Source organism: Muscardinus avellanarius, assembly GCF_963383645.1.
Source record: "Muscardinus avellanarius genome assembly, chromosome: 3".
NCBI lineage: Eukaryota > Metazoa > Chordata > Mammalia > Rodentia > Gliridae > Muscardinus > Muscardinus avellanarius.
Genome location: NC_137788.1, coordinates 32406499 through 32427771, shown reverse-complemented (window position 1 = coordinate 32427771; position 21273 = coordinate 32406499). Strand labels below are relative to the sequence as shown.

At 43.6% G+C, this 21273-nt stretch overlaps 1 protein-coding gene across 1 annotated transcript in view; it reads left to right on the top strand.

Moving 5' to 3' along the window:
* The window catches only part of RHBDL2 (rhomboid like 2), a gene marked incomplete at its 3' end in the record, with an annotated part of 35272 nt that overhangs the window by 11443 nt on the left and 2556 nt on the right, over positions 1-21273 (top strand). Inside the window, exons 3-5 of the mRNA XM_080692512.1 lie at positions 81-193; positions 14959-15059; positions 16772-16832. Of these exons, the coding sequence (XP_080548638.1) occupies positions 81-193; positions 14959-15059; positions 16772-16832 (275 nt within the window). The remainder of the gene's footprint in view (positions 1-80; positions 194-14958; positions 15060-16771; positions 16833-21273) is intronic.

Below are 21273 nucleotides of genomic sequence, written 5' to 3'. Positions count from 1 at the left end.
TTCTTCAGTAGAATCAACACATCAAGGTCTCCCAAGGAACTAACTGCTTGAATATTTGACAACTGTATTTGTCTCTGCAGAGTTCAGCACATCGTGGGGAATCTTTTGATGCAGCTTGTTCTGGGCATTCCCCTGGAAATGGTGCACAAAGGCCTCCGAGTGGGGCTGGTATACCTGGCAGGAGTGACTGCAGGTCAGTGTTCTCAGGGTAACAGAGTCAACATTAATGGCTCTTAGGATTAAAAGCAAAGGTAATACAGGTTTCCTTCCTTCCTTCCTTCCTTCCTTCCTTCCTTCCTTCCTTCCTTCCTTCCTTCCTTCCTTCCTTCCTCCCTCCCTCCCTCCCTCCCTCCCTCCCTCCCCTCCTTTCTTTCTTTCTTTCTTTCTTTCTTTTCTCCCCTTCTATCATTCCTTCCCTTCTTTCCTTTGTTCTTCCCTTCCATACTGGGGATTGAACCCAGAGCCTCTCATGTGCTAAGAAAGTGTTCCACCAGTATATTCCCAGACTTTTTACAAATTTTGTTTTTGAATCTGGGTGTGGTGGCGTATGCTTGTAATCCTAGCATTTGGGAAGCTGAGACAGGAGGATCACGGTTCCTGGACAGCCTCAGCTACTTAGTGAGGCGCTTTGCAACTCAGTGGGACCCTGTTTCAAAATAAAGACTAAAAAATAGGGCTGGGGGTGTAGCTCGGAGGTCAAATGCCCCTGGGTTCCATCCCCAGTACTGCAAAAATAAAAAAAAAATGTCTTTGAGAGGAGATGGGAGGCGGTGGGAGGGGGGCACCAAGTGCTGTGTGCATGTATGTCACTCTCAACGTAATTATAATAAGAGACTATAATACACCAATAAAAGCATATAACAATTTTTTACAGAGGGGTGTTGTGGCACATGCCTGTAATCCCAGTACTTGGGAGGCTGAGATGGGAAGATTGCAGATTTCTGACCAGCCTCAGCAACTTAGTGGGGCTATCTGCAACTTAGTGAGATCCTGTTCACAAATAAAAAATGAAATAAGGTTGCGGGTGTAACTCGAAGGTGGAAGGCACCTGCTTCCAGTAACACACACACACACACACACACACACACACACACACACACATACACGCCAGTTTCAACAATCTAGGTAGGTTCTCAGCAATCTGAGACTCTGCTTCCAAATAAATTTAAAAAAAAAATGGACTAGGAATGTAGCTTGGAGGTAGAATGCCTCTGGGTTCAATCCCTAGTACCAAAACCAAAGTTTTGTTTTATGTCAGGCATCATGGTACACGACTGTAATCCCAGTACTTGGGAGGCTACAACAGGGGAATTACAAGTTCAAGGATAGCCTTGGCAGGTAGTGAGACTCTCATCAACCTAGAGAGATCCTGTTTCAAAATAAAAATAAAAATAAAGTAAGGTTAGGGAGGTAGCTTGGAAGTAGAATGCTGTTTGGTTCAATTCCCAGCACCACAACATACATATATACATACACACATATACAGAATAAAAAATAGACCTGGGGATATAGCTTGGAAGTGGAATGGTCCTGGGTTCAATCCCCAGTTAACACACACACACACACACACACACACACACACACACACACACACACACCATACACTAAAGTAAAAAAATGCTGAGGTATATCTAGAAGGCAGAATGCCCCTGGGCTAATTCCCTGGTTCTAAATAATGAATAAAAAAGAGCTGGGCATGGTGGCACATGCTTATAATCTTAGTACTTGGGAGGCTGAGACAGGAGGATTGTGGTTCATGGCCAGCCTCAGATATTTATTGAGGCCCTCCACAACTTAGTGAGACCCTGTTTCAAAAATAAAGAATAAATTTGGGTGTGGTGGCGCATGCTTGTAATCCCCATGCTTGGGAGGCTGAGACAGGAGGATCACACAGGTTTGAAGAAAGCCTTAGCTACTTAGTGAGGTTCTCAGCAACTTAGTGAGACACTGTTTCCAAATAAAGTATAAAATAGGTCTAGGAGTATAGCCCAAAGGCAGAAAGCCTCTGGGTTCCACCCCCAGTACCACCAAAAAATAAAAAATAAAAATAAAGAATAAACTGGGCATGGTGGCGCACGCTTGTAATCCCAGCACTTGGGAGGCTGAGACAGAAGGATCACATGGGTTTGAAGCCAGCCTCAGCTACTTAGGCTTTCGGCAACTCAAAGAGACCCTGTTTCCAAATAAAATATATAATAGGTCTGGGAGTGTGGCCCAGAGGTAGAAAGCTCGGGGGTTTCATTCCTGGTACAAGAAAGAGAGAGAGAGAGGGAGGGAGGGAGGGAGGGAGGGAGGAAGGAAGGAAGGAAGGAAGGAATAAATTTGGGCTGGGGGTGTAGTTCGGAGGTAGAAGCCCCTAAGTTCTATCCCCAGTGCTGCTAAAAAAAAATAACTGATTAATTTAAAAAGAATATTATATTAATGAAATAATTTAGTGTATATTTCTTGGAACTGGCTTTCTGTACTCAGCACAATTCTCTGGAGATTCTTTTAGGTTGTTTCATGTATCAGCAGTTTATTTTTAGGATCCTGTTTACAAATAAAAAATAAAGGGATGGGGATGTAGCCTGGAGGTAGAATGCCCCCCGGTTTAATCCTTAGATGCACACACACACACACACACACACACACACACACTCTCACACACACACGTTCCAAATTGTTCCATTTTACATTCCTCCATATCTTCATTAGCATTTAGATTGACTGTTGTTGCTTTTTTTTTTTTTGGTGTGTTTGTGGTACTAGAGATGGAACCCAGGGGCATTCTACCTCCAGGCTATACTCCCAGCTCTATTTTTTATTCTTTATTTTGAATCAGGGTCTCACTAATTTGCAGAGAGCTTCAATAAGTTGCTGAGGCTGGCACAAACCTGCAATCCTCCTGTCTCAGCTTCCCAAGTACTGGGATTGCAAGTGTACTCCACCACATCTGGTTTAGCTGAATTATTTATTTATTTATTTATTTATTTATTTACGGCACCAGGTATGGAACCCAGGGGCATTCTACCTTCGAACTACACCCCCAGCCCCTTTTTTTTTTTTGGTGGTACTGAGGGTGGAACCCAGAGGCTTTCTACCTTCAGGCTATTTTATACTTTATTTGGAAACAGGGTCTCACTAAGTTGCTGAGAGCCTCACTAAGTAGCTGAGGCTGGCTTTAAACCTGTGCGATCCTCCTGTCTCAGCCTCCCAAGCACAAGGATTACAAGCGTGCGCCACCACGCCTGGCTTATTCTTTATTTTTGCAACAGCGTCCCACTAAGTTGTAGAGGACCTCATTAAGTAGTTTGGGCTGGCCTCAAACCTGTGGTCCTCCTGTCTCAAACCTCCCAAGTACTGAGATTACAAGAATGTACCACCATGCCTGGCTCTATTTTTTTTTTTCTTGTTACATTTTGAGGGCTTTTAAAAATGTATATGGGCTTGGCGTGGTGGCGCACACCTGTAATCCTAGCGCTTGGGAGGCGGAGACAGGAGGATCGCACAGGTTCGAAGCCAGCTGTGCTGGCTTAAGAGACCCTGTTTCCAAATAAAAAGTATAAAATAGATATGGGAGTGTAGCCCAGAGGTAGAAGGGCTTCCAGGAACCCCAGTACCACACACACACACACACAAAATGTATATGAATAGTATTTCTTCATTGAATATGTTTTTTACAAATATTTTCTCCTGGTCTATAGCTTATCTTTCCATCCTCTCCACGTGGTCTATCACATAGCATACACTTTATTATTTATTTACAGGTCTAGGGATGGAACCCAGGGGCATTCGACCTCCGAGCTACACCCCCAGCCATATTTTTTATTCTTTATTTTGAAACAGGGTCTCACTAAGTTGCAGAGGGCCTCACTAAGTAGCTAAGGCCGTCCACGAACCATGATCCTCCAGTCTCAGCCTCTCGAATGCTGGGATTACGAGCATGCGCCACCATGCCTGGCTCATATTATTATTATTATTATTATTATTATTATTATTAATTATTTATTTTTTGGAGTACTGGGGATTGAACCCAGGGGCATCCTACCTCTGAGCTATACCCTAGCACTGTTTTTTATTCTTTATTTTGAAATAGGGTCTCACTAAGTTGCAGTTGGCCTCGCTTAGTAGGCTGGACATGAACCTGTGATCCTCCTGTCTCAGCCTCCCAAGTACAGGGATTACAGTGGTGCACCACCATGCCTATCTACACTTTATTTTTTATTTTTCATATTTTTTGTGATACCAGGCTTAAACCCAGGGATATTTTACTTCTGAGTTATACCCCGAGGCCTCTGTCTTTTTGAAACAGGCTCTCTAGGTGCTGGAAATCTGGCTAGCTTCCTGAAGCTAGTCTTGAACCTTCAATGCTTCTTCTGTCTTAGCCTCCTAACTACTGGAATTACAGGTGTTCACCACCATGCCTGAAAAGTTTTCCTTTTATGAATTAGGCTTTGGGGTAATGTCTAAAAGCTGTTCACTGACCCCTGTGTCCTGGAAGTTTTCTTCGGTGTTATCTTCTTAAAAGTTATGGTTTAAAAGTTGGGCGTGGTGGTGCACGCTTGTAATCCCAGCATTTGGGAGGCTGAGATAGGAGGATAGAGGTTCACAGACAGCCTCAGCTACTTAGTGAGGTTCTTTGCAACTCAGTGAGACCCTATTAAAAAAGTAAAGAATAAAAAATAGGGCAGGGGATGTAGCTTGGAAGTAGAATACCCTTGGGTTCCATCCCCGGTACTGCAAAAAAAAAAAAAATTATGGTTTTATGCCCTGCATTCAAATATGTAATTAAGTTGGGCATGGTGGTACATGCTTATATTCTTAGTACTTGGGAGGCTGAGACAGGAGGATCCGGGTTCATAGCCAGCCTCTGCTACTTAGTGAGGCCCTCTAAAACTTAGTGAGACCCTGTTTTCAAATAAAGAATTAAAAAAAGTCACACTGGGGGTGTAGCTCAGAGATAGAGTGCCCCTGGGTTAAATTCCCAGCAAAACACACACACACACACACACACACACACACACACACACACCAGTAGTCAAGAGCCAGGTGTGGTGGTGCATGCTTGTAATTCCAGTACATGGGAGGCTGAGACAGGATCACAGCTTCATGGCTAGCTTTAGCTACTTAGTGAGGCCTAATGCAACTTAATAAGAACCTGTTTCAAAAAATAAAGAGTAAGCCGGGCGTGGTGGCGCACGCTTGTAATCCCCGCCCTTGGGAGGTGGAGACAGGAGGATCCCTCTGGTTCGGAGCCAGCCTCGCTGGTTTAAGAGATTCTGTTTCCACATAAAAAAGTTAAAAAATAGGTCTAGGAGTGTAGCCCATGGGAATGTATCCCGGAGGTAGAAGGGCTTCCAGGAACCCCAGTACCATAAAAAAAAAAAAAAGAGTAAAAAATAGGGCTGGGGTTGTAACTTGGAGGTAGAATGCCCCTGAGTTCAATCCCTAATACTGCAAAAATAAAATAAAATTTAAAAATGCAATCAATTTTAGCTGGTTAAGTTTTCGATAGGATGTGAGGTTCAAATTAAGGTTCTTTGTGTTTGTTTGTTACTTATGAATATACAAATAGTCCATATATAATAAGTTTTGAAATCAGTAAGAATGATTCCACCTAGTTAATTCTTCATTTTCAAAATTATTTTAAGCCAGATGTGGTGGTGCTCATCTGTAACCCCTGTATCTGGGAGGCTGAGACAGGAGGATCACAGGTTGAGGACAGAGTCAGCAAGTAGTGAGACTCTCATCATACTAGCAAGACCCTATTTCCAAATAAGAAATCAACTCAGCTGGGAGTGTAGCTCTAAGATAGAATGGCTCTGGGTTTTTTTTTTTTTTTTTTTTTTTTTTTTTTTTTTTTTAGTGGTACTGGGGTTCCTGAAAGCCCTTCTACCTCCGGGCTACACTCCCAGACCTATTTTTATACTTTTTTATTTGGAAACAGGGTCTCTTAAGCCAGCATGGCTGGCTTCGAACCTGCGCGATCCTCCTGTCTCCGCCTGTAATCCCAAATGCTGGGATTACAAGTGTGTGCCACCACGCCCGGCCATAGCTCTGGGTTCTATCCCCAGTACCACACACACACACATACACACACACACACACAGATTATTTTAGTTTTTAAAAATATTTTTGCCTTTCTTTTGGGCATGGTGGCACACACTTGTAATCCCTGTACTTAGGAGGCTGAGACAGGAGGATTGCAGGTTCACAGCTAGCTTCAGTTACTTAGTGAGGCCCTCCACAACTTAGCGAGACCATGTTTCAAAATAAGAAATAAAAAATAGGGCTGGGGGTGTAGCTCAGAAGTAAAACGCCCCTGAGTTCAATCCCTAGTACTGCAAAAAAAATTAATTTCTTTGCCTTTCCATATATATATATTTTACAACAATCCTTTTTATAACTTAAAAAATTCTTGCTGGGATTTTGATAGAAGTTTATTAAGTCTGTTCCTTAATTTGGCGGAGAACTGACATAATTATTATGTTGATTCTTTCAATCAATAAACATAGTACGTCTCTTATTCAGATCTCCTAAATGGTATCATATGTATGTATGTGTGTATGTACGTATTTATTTATTCTGTGGTTCTGGGAATGGAACCCAGGGGCATTCTATCTCTGAGCTATACTGCCAGCCTTATTTTATTCTTTTATTTTGAAACAGGGTCTTTTAGCCAGGCGTGGTGGCGCACGCTTGTAATCCCAGCATTTGGGAGGCTGAGACCTGGAGGATCGCGGTTCGCGGACAGCCTCAGCTACTTAGTGAGGCTCTCTGCAACTCAGTGAGACTCGGTTTCAAAATAAAAGAATAAAAAGTAGGGCAGGAAGTGTAGCTCTGAGGTCGAATGCCCCTGGGTTCCATCCCCAGACCCGCAAAAAAAAAAAAAAAAAAAAAAAAAGAAGAAACAGGGTCTTTCTAATTTACAGAGGGCCTAAGTTGCTGAGGCTGGTCATGAACCTGTGATCTGAGTATTTCAGCCTCCCAAGTATTGGTGTTACAAGTACGTGCCATCAGGCCTGGCTTTGTACTTTTTTTACATTTTTTTATTGGTGCATTGTAGTTGTACATCTTAAAGGAGTACAAGATGGTAGAGGCATACATGCACACATCTCCCAATTAGCCCTTCCCCAGTTCCCATCCTATTTCCTTCTTTTTAATGTTTGGATTAGTGACTGGCTTTGATATGGCTTTATCTTTTTAATTTCAGTATCTATGTGTTATTGCTGGCAGATAGAATATGTAATTAATTTTCTTTTGATACTGGAGATTGAACCCTGAGGCCTTCTACCTGTGAGCTACACTCCTAGTTCCCCCTCCCCCCTTTAAAAAATCTTATATTTTGAAACATGACCTCTGGTGATCCTCCTGTCTCAGTCTCTCAAGCACTGGGAGTTTGTTTCCTCTTTAGGGACATCAGTCTCAGGTGGTTTAGGGACTCATCCTACTCCAGAATGACCACACCTTAACTAGTCTCATGTGCAAAAACCTTATTTCCATGTAAGGTTCGTTGGGAGGAGGGGGGTTAGATATCAACATATCTATTTGGGGGGAGATATAATTCAACTAATTCTAGTGTTCACTTTTTTTTTTAACTGATGAAAACTGTCAGCCTCCCAGAACCAAGGCTTCTAGTGAGGGACTGTGATCTTGCAGGGGTCAGTGGCAGTCCAGTGGAGAGCAGGAAGCAGGTACAAGAGCCACATTAAAGAGTCAGAGCTAGCCGGGCGTGGTGGCGCACGCTTGTAATCCCCGCACTTGGGAGGCTGACACAGGAGGATGGCGCAGGTTCGAAGCCAGCCTCAGCTACTGAGTGAGGCTCTCAGCAACTTAGTGAGACCCTGTTTCCAAACAAAGTATAAAATAGGTCTGGGAGTATAGCCCGGAGGTAGAAAAGCCCCTGGGTTCCACTCCCAGTACCACCAAAAAAAAAAAAAAAGAGAGAGAAAGAAAAAAAGAGAGTTGACGAACTCTGTATCCACTTTCCCTTCTACTTTTTTGGGTCCTGTTTTGTCCGCCCTCTCCATCTGTTTCTCTACACATCTCTTTTCCCCCTCTTCACTGAAGGCCCTTTGTGATGGCCTGGCTTTGCCCAGCTCCAGCTTCTCCATCCCTGTGGCCCAGCCCTGCCTGGGTTGCAGAGAGCCGGGGGACCGTGAAGAACCTGTTCCCACCCTCTGCCTGCTTTTGCAATAGGCTCTGGGCAGGTGTCTCTTTGTCATCGTGTCTGTCTCCCACACTGCTTTTTGGATCATCTTTCTCAAACATGGATCAGATTGTGTTATATCCTAAAAATTATACAGTAGCCAAAAGACAGCCAGAATACTCAGGAGCACTTTTTATCCCCGCTGGCTGGCCTCATTGCCTTCCTTGCTTTGCTTTTTCCCCAGGTGCCTTTCCTTGTCTGCTTTCCTCACCTGGCTCCTTTCAAAACGTGCCCAAGGATCAGAACCATTAGCATTACCTGGGAACTTGTTTAAAATGCAGCGTGCTGGAGCCGGGCGTGGTGGTGCGCGTCTGTAATCTGAGTGCTTGGGAGACTAAGACAGGAGGATCACAGGTTCCAGGCCAGTATGAGGTAATTTAGACACTGTTTCAAAAAGGCATATTGCTGGGAGCCAGGCGTGGTGGCGCAGGCTTGTAATCCCAGTACTTTGGGAGGCTGAGAAGTTTGTGGCCAGTTTCAGCTATGTAGAGAGGTACTCTGCAGCTTAGTGAAACCCTTTTTTAAAATGAAGAATAAAAACTAGGGCTAGGGGTGTAGCTCGGAAGGAGAGAGAGAGAGAGAGAGAGGGAGAGAGAGATACTGTTGGACATGGTGGTGCACAACTGTAATTTCAGTACTTGGTAGGTTGAAATAGGATTGCAGGTTTAAAGACAGCTTCAGTAATCTTGTGAGACCCTCTGCAACTTAGTGAGACCCCGTTTTAAAATAGAAACTAAACTGGGCATGGTGGTATATACTTGTAGTTCCAATACTTCTGAGGCTGAGACAGGAGGATTACAGGTTTGAGGACAGCCTTAGCAAGTAGTGAGACTCTCATCATCAATCTAGGAAGACTGTTTCAAAATAAAAGAGAGCTGGAGATGTAGATTGGAAGGTAGAATACTTCTGAGTTCAATATCCAGTACCAAAAAATAAAAATAAATAAATAAAATCTAAAATAGGGCTGGGGTTATAGTTCAGAGGTAGAATGCCCCTGGGTTCAATACCCTATACCATAAACACACACACACACACACACACACACACACACACACGCAGGCTGGGGTTATATCTCAGGTAGAACACGCTCAGTTCAATCATCAGTACTAGAGAAAATATAACCTGTTGGGCCCCAGATCAGACCTGCTAATTGGAGTCCTTATTTTATTTTATTTTGTTTTGGTGGTACTGGGGTTCCTGGAAGCCCTTCTACCTCCGGGTTACACTCCCAGACCTATTTTTACATTTTTTTATTTGGAAACAGGGTCTCCTAAGCCAGCGCGCGCGGCTGGCTTCGAACCTGCACGATCCTCCTGTCTCTGCCTCCCAAGCGCGGGGATTACAAGCGTGCGTCACCACGCCCGGTGGAGTTCTCATTTTAACAAATGCAGGTGACTTCTATGCACTGTAATGATTAAGGACTGCTGGTATGCATCCAGCCAATGTCCCCAATCTAACTGCTGGTCAGAATTACCTGGAGAGCTTGTTACAACTCAAGCTATCCAGATCCCACCCAGACCTACCAAATAGAACCTCTGGGGACATGGCCCAGAAATCTTTTTTCTTTTTTTCTTCTTCTTTCTGTTTAGTGAGATGTAACTGATGAAAATACACTGTAGATATTTAAAATGTACAACTTAGCCGGGCGTGGTGGCACATGCTTATAATCCCCGCGCTTAGGAGGCTGAGACAGGAGGATCACACGGGTTCGAAGCCAGCCTCAGCTACTTAGTGAGGCTTTCAGCAACTTAGTGAGACCCTGTTTCCAAATAAAATATATAAAAAAAGGTCTGGGAGTATAGCCTGGAGGTAGAAAGCATCTGGGTTCCACCCCCAGTACCACCAAAAAAAAAAATAAAATAAAAAATAAATAAAAATAAAAAATAAAATAAAATGTACAACTTAGTCAGGCATGGTGGCACACGCTTGTAATCCCAGCATTCAGGAGGCAGAGACTGGGGGATCGCGGTTCGTAGACAGCCTCAGTTACTAGCGAGGCCCTTAGCAACTCAGTGAGACCCTGCTTTAAAAAAAAAAAAAGAGCTGGGCGTGGTGGCACATGCTTGTAATCCCGGCATTTGGGAGGCTGAGACTGGAGGATCATGGTTTGCAGACAGCCTCAGCTATGTAGCGAAGCCTTTCACAACTTTTTTTTTTTTTTTTTTAAAGACTAAAGTATTGGGGCTGGGCGTGGTGGCGCAAGCTTGTAATCCCCCCCCCCCCCCCCCCCCCCCCGCTTGGGAGGCAGAGACAGGAGGATTGCGCAGGTTCGAAGCCAGCCACGGGTGCTGGCTTAGGAGACCCTGTTTCCAAATTAAAATATTGGGCTGGGGGTGTAGCTTGAGGTAGAATGCCCCTGGGTTCCATCCCCAGTTATGCAAAAAAAAAAAAAAGTATAACTTGATGAGTTTCTTGATTTTTCTATTTTTGTGGACCTGGGGTTTGAACCCAGGGTCATTCTACCTCTTAGCTCTACCCCCCAGCTATCTGCCCCCCACTTTTTGTTTTGAAACAGGGTCTTGCTAGATCGCTGAGAGTCTTGCTAATTTGCTGAGGCTGTTCTTAAGCCTGAAGTCCTCCTGTCTCCACCTCCCAAATACTGGGATTATAGGCACGCCCTATCACACCAGCTTTGATGAGCTTTTTTTTTTTTTTTTTTTTGTATTGGGGATGGAACCTAGAGGCATTCTACTGTCAATCTACACCCCAGACAAATTTTATATCTTTTGTGTGTGTGTGTGTGTGTGCGTGTGTGTGTGTGTGTGTGTGTGTGTGTATGTTACTGGGGATGGAATCCAGGGGGCATTCTACCTCTGAGCTACACTCCCAGCCCTATTTTTTATTCTTAATTTGAAACTGGAAACAGAGTCTCACTAGATTGCTGAGAGCCTCGCTAAATTGCCAACACTAGCTTTGAACCTGCGATCCTCCTGTCTCAGCCTCCCAAGTACTGGAAATACAAGTGTGTGGCACCACTCCCGACATGAGATTTAATATGTGTATTTTACTGTGAAACTTTCATCACAATTTAGTAGCCCCCCAAAATTTCTTTGTTATCCTCCCCAGCAGCCACCAGTCTATATTCTGGATTTATAAATTAGTATGTGTTCCCTAGAAATTTAGGTAAGTGGGATCTTAGAATATACACACTACATTGTCTGGATTCATTCAGCATTTATCCACATTATATGTACCAATATTTTTGTGTGTGTGTGATACTGGGGTTGAACCCAGGGGCATTCTACCTCTGAGCTATACCCCATGTCCTATTTTATTTTTATTTGGAAACAGGGCCTCCCTAGGTTTCTGAGAGTCTCACTACTTGTTGAAGCTGTCCTCAAACCTGTGATCTTCCTGCCTCAGCCTCAAGTACTGGGGTTATAGGCATGCGCCACTATGCTGGGATTATGTTTACCAATACCTGATTCCATTTTATGGTTGGGTAAGGCAATATTTCATTTTGAGTATATACTACAATTTGTTTATCCATTCCCCTGAGGATGGAGACTTGGGTTGTTTCCAGTTTCAGGCAAATGAAGCTGCTATGCATATCTGTATACAAGTCTTTGTGTGGACACATGTATTCATTTCTTTTGAGTAAATACATTGGAATGGAATGTCCTGATCCCAATCGTAACATAGCTTAGAAACTGACAAATATTTTTTTAACAGCATCACTGAGGTATAAGTCACATACCATACAATTCACCTATCTATTTATTTATTTTTGTGGTACTGAGGATTGAACCCAAGGGACATTCTACCTCTGAAGTACACCCCCAGCCCTATTTTATTTTTATTTTGGAAACAGGGTCTCACTAGGTTGATAAGTCACTACTTGCTGAAGCTGTCCTCAAACCTGCAATCTTCCTGTCTCAGCCTCCTAAGTACAATTTGCCCATTTAAAGTGTATAATTCAGCAGGACGTGGTGGCTCACGCTTGTAATTCCAGCATTCGGGAGGCTGAGACAGGAGGATCACGGTTTGCAGACAGCCTCAGCTACTTAGTGAGGCCCTTTGCAACTCAGTGAGAACCTGTTTCAAAATAAAGAATAAAAATAGGGCTGGGTGTAGCTCGAAGGTAGAATGCCCCTGGGTTTCATCCCTAATACCACAAAAAATTAAATAAATAAAAATAAATAAATAAAGTGTGTAATTCAATGTTTCTTGGTTAATTCACAGGATTATTCAGTCTTCATCATAATCTAATTTTATAGCATTTTCACCCTGGCAAAGAAATTCTATACCCATTAGCATTCATTCCCAACTTTCTACCTCTCCTTTCTGCCCCAGTTATAAGCAACTACTAGTCTATTTATGTCTGTATAGATTTGTTCTTTCTGGACATTTCATCTAAATGGAATCAAATGCAGTCTTTTGTGACTTTTTTCACCTAACTAAAACTTTTCTATGTTCATTCATGTTGTAAGCATGCATCTTTTTTTTTAGGTGGTACTGGGAGTAGACCAGGGGCTTTCTACCTCTGAGCTACATCCCCAGTCCTTTTTTTAATTTTTATTTTATTTTATTTTTTGGGTGGTATTGGGGGTGGAACCCAGAGGCTTTCTACCTCCGGGCTATACTCCCAGACCTATTTTCTATTTTATTTGGAAACAGGGTCTCACTAAGTTGCTAAGAGCTTCACTAAGTAGCTGAAGCTGGCTTTGAACCTGTGCGATCCTCCTGTCTCAGCCTCCCAAGCGCAGTGATTAAAAGCGTGCGCCACCACGCCTGGCTAGCAAATAACTTTTTTTTTCCATTTTGCGGTACTGGGAATTGAACCCAGGGACATTTTACTTCTGAGCTACACCACCAGACCTATTTTGTTTTATTTTATTTATTTTTTGGTGGTACTGAGGATTGAACCCAGAGGCATTCTAACGTCATGCTATACCCATAGCCCTTATAATTTTTTTTTGTTAGAAATAGTATCTTGCTAGGTTGCTGAGAGTCTGAAAGTCTTGCTAGGCTGCTTAGGCTGTTCTTGAACTGGTGATCCTCCTGGCTCAGCCTCCTCAGTAATGGAATTACAGAGATGTGCCACCATACCTGGCCATTTTTAAATTATTATTAGTATTATCATCATCATCATTATCATTTTGTGGTACTGGGGGTGGAACCCAGAGGCTTTCTACCTCCGGGCTATACTCCCAGACCTTTTTTCTTTTTTTGTGGGTCTGGGGATGGAACCCAGGGCCATTTGACCTCTGAGCTACACCCCTGTCCTATTTTTTATTCTTTATTTGGAAACAGGGTCTCACTGAGTTGCAGAGGGCCTCACTAAGTAGTAGCTGAAGCTGTCCGCAAACTGCGGTCCTCCTGTCTCAGCCTCCCGAATGCTGGGATTACAAGCGTGCACCACCACCACCAGATTACAAGCGTGCACCACCACCACCACGCCTGGCTCCCAGACCTATTTTCTATTTTATTTGGAAACAGTGTCTAAGTTGCTGAGAGCCTCACTAAGTAGCTGAGGCTGGCTTCAAACCTGCCCGATCCTCCTGTCTCAGCCTCCCAAGTGTGAGGATTACAAGCGTGCGCCACCACGCCTGGCTTTACCTGGCCATTTAAAAAAAAAATTGAAGCGAGATCTCCTTAAGTAGCTGAGGCATCACTAAGTTGCTGAGGCTGTCCTTGAACCTGTGATGCTCCTGTCTCAACCTCCCAAGTATTGGGATCACTGGGAATGTGCCACCACCATGCCTGCCTTGGATTATTTTTTAAGCTTTGGTGTTTTCTTCATGTTTCTTGTGCTTCGTGGATCACTTCTTGGATCAGTGGCTATTTCATCAAATTTTGGAAAAAATTCAACCATAATTCCTTCAAATTTTTTTTCTGTATCTATTTCTTTCCTCTTCATCGAAGACTACAAATATTAAAGTGTTTAAAATTGTCCTATATCCCGGTGTGGTGGCGCACACTTGTAATCCAGTGCTTGGGAGGCTGAGACAGGAGGATTGAAGGTTCACAGCCAGCCTCAGCTACTTAGTGAGGCCCTTCATACCTTAGTGAGACCCTGTTTCAAAATGAGATTAAAAAATAGGGGTGGGGATATAACTCAGAGGTAGAATGCCCCTGGGTTCAACCTTCAGTACTGAAAAAGAAAAAAGAAAAAAAAAAAAAAGAAAAGAAATTGTCCTATAGCTAACTAATGCTATATTTATTTTAAAAACTTTCTGATATTTATTTATTTATTTAGTAAGTACTTGGGACTCAACCCAGGGGCATTCACCAATTTTCATTTCCAGTCTTTTTATTTTTTATTTACTTTATTTTATTTATTTATTTATTTATTTTGCGGGTGTGGGGATGGAACCTAGGGGCGTTTGACCTCTGAGCTAAACCCCCTGCCCTATTTTTTATTCTTTATTTTGAAACCTGGTCTCACTGAATTGCAAAGGGCCTCACTAAGTAGCTGAGGCTGGCCGTGAACCTGTGATCCTCCTGTCTCAGCCTCCAAAGTACTGTGATTACAAGCATGCGCCACCACCTGGCTCCTCGATTTCATTTTTATTTTGAAACAGGGTCTCCTAAATACTGGGATTACAGGTGTGCACCACCACGTCCAGCTTGATATACTGCTTATCTAACAGACAGTGTTTCAGAAAAATTGGGGTAGTTAAATGTCACATTTGAACTAATACAGCACAGAGGGACAGCATGGATTTGTTGCTCATGAGTACGAAAACGGTCCAAACTCGCCTTAGATTAGAAAGACTTGTCCTTCATGGTTCTTTTCCTGTCTGACCGTTTGTGTTTCGTTTCTGTAGGCTCTCTTGCCAGCTCCATTTTTGACCCTCTCAAGTCTCTGGTGGGGGCTTCAGGAGGAGTCTATGCTCTGATGGGAGGCTACTTTATGAATGTTATAGTGGTAAGCACTTGTGAATTTGTGGACTTGTTTTTGCAATGCTGTAATTGAACTTACGGCCTATGCATGGAAGATAAGTGCTCGGTCACTGAGCTACACTCCCAGTCCTTCTTTATTTCCTCCTCAAAACAATAACTGCTATTTGGTTCAGAGAATCTTCATTTATCAAGTTTTTTTTCTTTTGTGGTACTGGGGATGGACCCAGGGCATTCTACATCTGAGCGAGACCCCCAGCCCAATTTTTTATTCTTTATTTTGAAACGGTCTCACTGAGTTGTAAAGGGCCTCACTAAGTAGCCGAGGCTAGCTGCGAACCATGATCCTCCTGTCTCAGCCTCCTGAATGCTGGGATTACAAGCATGCGCCACTACGCCCGGCTTTCCAGCCCTCTTTTTAATTTTTTTGTTTTGAAACAGAGTCTTGCTAGGTTGCTGAGAGTTATGCTGGGATTATAGAAGTACACCACCATGTCCGGTTCCATACAGTATCATGTGTGTATGTGTATGGGGCGGGGTTCTGGGGATAGGACCCATGGGCATTCTACCTCTGAGTGACACCCTCAGTCCTATTTTTTTCTTTTATTTTGAAACAGGGTCAATAAATTGGGGAGGGCCTCACTATGTTGCTGAGGCTGGTTATGAACCTGAGGTCCGTCAGCCTCCCAAGTACTTGGATTATAAGGGTATACCACCATGCCTATATAATATAGTTTCTTTCTTTCTTTTTTTTTTTTTTTTTTTTTTTTGGTGGTACTAGGGGTGGAACCCAGAGGCTTTCTACCTCTGGGCTATACTCCCAGACCTTTTTTTTAATATTTTATTTGGAAACAGGGTCTCACTAAGTTGCTGAGAGCCTCACTAAGTAGCTGAGGCTGGCTTCGAACCTATGTGATCCTCCTGTCTCAGCCTCCCAAGCCCGGGGATTACAAGCGTGTGCCACCATGCCCGGCTATAGTTTCTTTTAAAAGTTTGACACACACACACACACCCTTCAGATGTTTCTATATGTATTCAAAATGCTACCAACATTAGTATTACAGCAATGGCCTCCCCCTTACTTTGTTTTGTATGTTATGAGAGTATCCTGAGCATCTGCCCATGTTAGTCCAGAGATCTCTCTTGGTCTTTGCAGATACTCAGTGGAGTCCTCTATGTAGTTGTATCATGATTTATTTAAGGAATCTCGTTGAAAAAAAGAAGAGCTGGGTTGGTGGTGCATGGTACATACCCGTAACCCCAGCACTTGAAAGGCTGAGACTGGAGGATCGCAGGTTTGAGATTAGCCTCTGCAATTTACGGAGACCTTGTTTCAAAATAGAAAATAACAAAGGCCGGGGGTGGAGCTTGGAAGGAAAATGCCTCTGGGTTCAGTGGGGCATGGTGGTGCATGCTATGCTTATAATTCCAGTACTTGGAAGGCTGAGACAGGAGGATTGCAGGTTCAAAGCTAACCTTGTTTTAAAATAAAGAAATAAAAATAGGGCTGGGGGTGTAGCTCAGAGGTTGAATGCTTCTGGGATCCATCCCCAGTACTGCACAAATAAAAAGAATGCCTCTGGGTTCATATCCAGTACAAAAGAGAGTGGGGGGGAGGAAGGGGGGCGGGCGGGTGAAAAAAGAAAAGAAAAAGAAAAACAAGCAGGTGAAAATGGAGAAGGGTTGAGATTTCATTTGTGAGTAGATAGCTCATATTACAATTATTTATCTCTTTGAAAGAATTTTCGAGAAATGATTCCTGCCTTTGGAATCGTCAGACTGCTCATCATCACCCTTATAAGTAAGTGAGTTTTGTGAATACGTTTTGTCTTCGGTTTTTGTGTTCAACCTTCAAGAGGCCTTTTCACATTACCCAGCCCGTACATGGAGGACGACTGCTAGCCTACAGTCAGTGAGAATTGTTGGACTCATAGTTTTAGGCGGAAAAAGGTAAAGGGAGAAATTCTTACAGCCTTTTGGGGTCCCTCAGTGATGTGTTGTTGCTTGTTATTTCTTCATAGAAAGGAGGAGCCAAGGAAGCAGAACTTGGGGCGTCTCCTCCAATCCCACCACAACAGCTTCACTCATTGTTTGTTTGCTTATTTATTTATTTATTTATTTATTTATTTATTTATTTATTTATTTATTTTGCGGTGCTGGGGATGGAACCCAGGGACATTCTGCCTCCGAGCTACACCCCCCAGTCATCTTTTTTATTCTTTTATTTTTGAAACAGGGTCTCGTGGAGTTGCAAAGGACCTCGCTAAGTAGCTGAGGCTGTCTGAGAATCACATTCCTCCTGTCTCAACCTCCCAAATGCTGCGATTCCAGTCCCTGCGCCACCACGCCCGGCTTTGTATTTGTTTGTTTGTTTGTTTAGTGGAATTGAATTGGGGAGGGAACCCAGGCATTCTACCTCTGAGCTACACCCCCTCCCAGCTCTATATTTTATTCTTTATTTTGAAACAGGGTCTCACTAAGTTGCATAAGGCCAAAGTAGCTTAGGCTGGCCTTGAATGTGCAATCCTTCTGTCTTAGCTGCCCAAGAACTGGCATTACAAGTGTGCACCACCATGCCTGGCTCCACTCATGATTTTTTTTTTTTAATCTAATTAATTTATTTTTGCGGTACTGGAGATTGAACCCAGGGTCATTCTACCTTTGAGCTATATCTCAGCCCTATTTTTTATTCTTTTTTTTTTTTTTTTTTTCAGTACTGGGGATGGAACCCAGGGCCATACTATCTCCTAGCTATATCCCTGTTCCTATTTTTTGGTCTTTTTATTTTTTTGAAACAGGATTTCACTGAATCACGAAGGACCTTGCCAAGTAGCTGAGGCTGTCTGCAAACCGCGATCCTCTGGTCTCCGCCTCCTGAACGCTGGGATTACAAGTGTGCACCACCACGCCTGGCCTTATTCTTTTTCTTGAAACAGAGTCTCACTAAGTTGCAGAGAGCCTCACTAAGTAGCTGAAGCTGTTTGTGAACCGAGATCCTCCTGTCTCAGCCTTCCAAGTACTGTGATGACAAGCGTGCGCCACCATGCCTGGTTTAGGACTTTCTCTTTCTTAGTAGATTATTTTGTCTGCAAAGGAAAAGTTTGGAAATCACCTGGATACTCTTTTTCTTTCTTAATTTAAAAATTGCATTTGTGTGTTTGTGATCCCAGTACTTGGGAGGCTGAGACAGGAGGATTGCAGGCTCAAGGTTAGCCTTAGCAAGTAGTGAGACTCTAGCAAGATCCTGTTTCAAAATAAATATAAAATAGGTCTGGGGGTGTATCTTGGAGGTAGAATGTCCCTGGGTTCAATCTCCAGTGCCACACACACACACACACACACACACACACACACACAGCATGTTAAAATTTTAAGAAAGCTGTGTGTAGTGGTGTTTGCCTATAATGCCAATACTTGGGAGGTTGAGATAGGGGTATTGCAAGTTGGCGGCCAACCTCAGGAATTTAGCAAGAGGTAGAATGCCCCTGGGTTCAGTCCTCAGTGCTAAAAACAAAACAAAGGCCGGGTGTGGTGGCGGAGACAGGAGGATCACGCTGGTTCAGAGCCAGCTGAGCTGGCTTAAGAGACCCTGTTTCCAAATAAAAATATAAAAAATAGGTCTGGGAGTGTAGCCCGGATGTAGAAGGGCTTCCAGGAACCCCAGTACCACCAAAATAAATAAATAAATAAATAAATAAATAAATAAATAAATAAAATAAAAAATAAAAAACAAAAAACAAAACAAAATAACCACCACCACCACCAACAACAACAAAAAAACCCCAAACAAGGTCAAACTTGATAATTATTGGAATAAGAGCTTCCTTCTAGGTGGAAAGACATGTCACAGCTTCAAAGCTGCAGCAACCTAGAAGCAAACTCCCTTTGGTAGCAAAGAGCTGGGCAGAGATGTAGGGAGGGAGGGGGAGACAACACGAGAGAAACGGGATGGAGACACTGAGATGCTCATGGTCACAAAGACTTTTGAGAGGAGGCTCCCTCGGAGGAGACCAGACCGAGGTCCAGGTGTCTGTCCTTTCCCTGCGCTTTCATTGTCCTACCTATGTGTTTTTTGAATGATGCATCAGGAAATGCAAAGAGATGAAAATCTGATACAGCCCTCTTTGTGTAACAGTCATCATTTTAACATTGGGTACTCCCTCGCCCATAGTTTCTGTCCAGTAACTTGGAAGTCAATACCGTATTGAATGGGAAACTAGCCGGAACACATGGTCCTGATGTTGTTTCCCCAAAGGCAAGGACTCGGTTTTTCCATCTCCTAGGACACAGCGGCTCACTAAGTAGGGCACAGGGATGCGTGTCCATTGGCGCGGCTGCACATGTAGAGCAGAGTTCTTCCAAGCCAAGCAGCCTAGAAGCTCTTTCTAGAACAGATCTGACCTAGGAAGAAAGTCCAGGTTCAAGGCATGGGAGGTGGCACACACTTGTAATCCCAGTTCTTAGGAGGCTGAGACAGGAACATCACAGGTTTGAGGACAACCTCAGCAGTAGCGAGACTCTCATCAACCTGGTGACATTCTGTTTTAAAATAAGAATAAGCCGGGCGTGGGGGCGCACGCTTGTAATCCCCGCGCTTGGGAGGCGGAGACAGGAGGATCGCGCAGGTTCGAAGCCAGCCGCGCTGGCTTAAGAGACCCTGTTTCCAAATAAAAAAGTATAAAAAATAGGTCTGGGAGTGTAGCCCGGAGGTAGAAGGGCTTCCAGGAACCCCAGTACCACCAAAAAAAAAAAAAAAAAAAAGAATAAAATAGGAACTGGGCGTGGAGTCCAGCGCTTGTAATCCCAGTACTTGGGAGGCTGAGAATGGAGGATCACGGTTCATGGACAGCCTCAGCTAATACTTAGTGAGGCCCTTTGCAACTCAGTGAGGCTCTGTTTCAAAATAAGGAATAAAATATAGGAATGGGGGTATAGCTAGAAGGTAGAATGCCTCTGGGTTTAATCTTCAATACACCAAAAAACAAACAAACAAACAAACAAACAAACAAACAAAACCAAAAAACCCCCAGGCCTGGGGGTGTAGCTCAGAGGTAAAATGCCCCTGACTCCATCCCCAGTATCCCCTCCCCTGCAGTTCGGGCTCTGGCTCTCATGTTCTGTTGGAGAAGGTGGGTTCTTTTCCTTTCATGGCCCATCCTCAGTACTCCTGATGCTAAAGACAGGCAATTAGTGTGGTGGGTGTGAGTGGGGCTTTGGTGTCTTGGTTTCTTTATGTATAAAATGCCACCATCAAGCCAGGCGTGGTGGCGCATGTTTGTAATCACTGCACTTGGGAGGCTGAGACAGGAGGATTGCCCGGGTTCGAAGCCAGCCTCAGCTACTTAGTTGAGGCTCTCAGCAACTTAGTGAGACGCTGTTTCCAAATAAAATATAAAATAAGTCTGGGAGTATAGCTCGGAGATGGAAAGCCCCTGGGTTCCGCTCCTAGTAACACACACACAAACACACACAAAAAATGCCACCATCATCCCAAGTACTGTGATCCCAATACTTGGGAGGCTGAGATGGGAGGATCACAGGTTTGAGACCAGCCTCAGCAATAGTGAGACTCTTAGCAACCTAGTGAGCCCCTGCTTCAAAATAAAAAAAGTTTGAGGTTGTAGCTCAGAAGTAGAATGCCTCTGGGTTCAATCCCTAGTACTGGAAACATACAAAAAAAGGAAACCCCTGATTTGGCCTGGTGAACCTCGCCAGTGTTCTTCTAACACACCAGGTATATTCCTGCTTAAGGGACTTTAGTCTCTTTTTTTTTTTTTTTTTTTTTTTTTCTGCCTGGAACAGACTGTCTCTACGTATCAGCCTGGGTTGCTCCCTCTGTCCTGTTCTCAGGACATCCTCCCTGGCCCTCCTCCTACAAACCACACCCCGCTCTTGGCATTCCCTATGTTCCTCTCTCTGTTACTTTCTCCAGAGTCCCTTGCACTAGGTGACGTCTGGGCTGCTCGTCAGTTCCCTCCACTAAATTGTCAGCTCTATGAGGGCAGGTATCTGATTGGTTCATTGCTGTTTATCTACCAACGAGAACTGTACTTGCCATGTAGAGGATGACCAATAACTGTTAGATGAATAAATCTGTAACATGAAATCTTGGTATTTCCTATTTCCTAGGGTGGTTGTGAGGATTAAAGAGTTAATGCATGCAGAGGTCTTATTTTTTATTTTTTTTTTATTTTTGGTGATACTGGGGGTAGAACCCAGAGGCTTTCTACCTCCGGGCTATA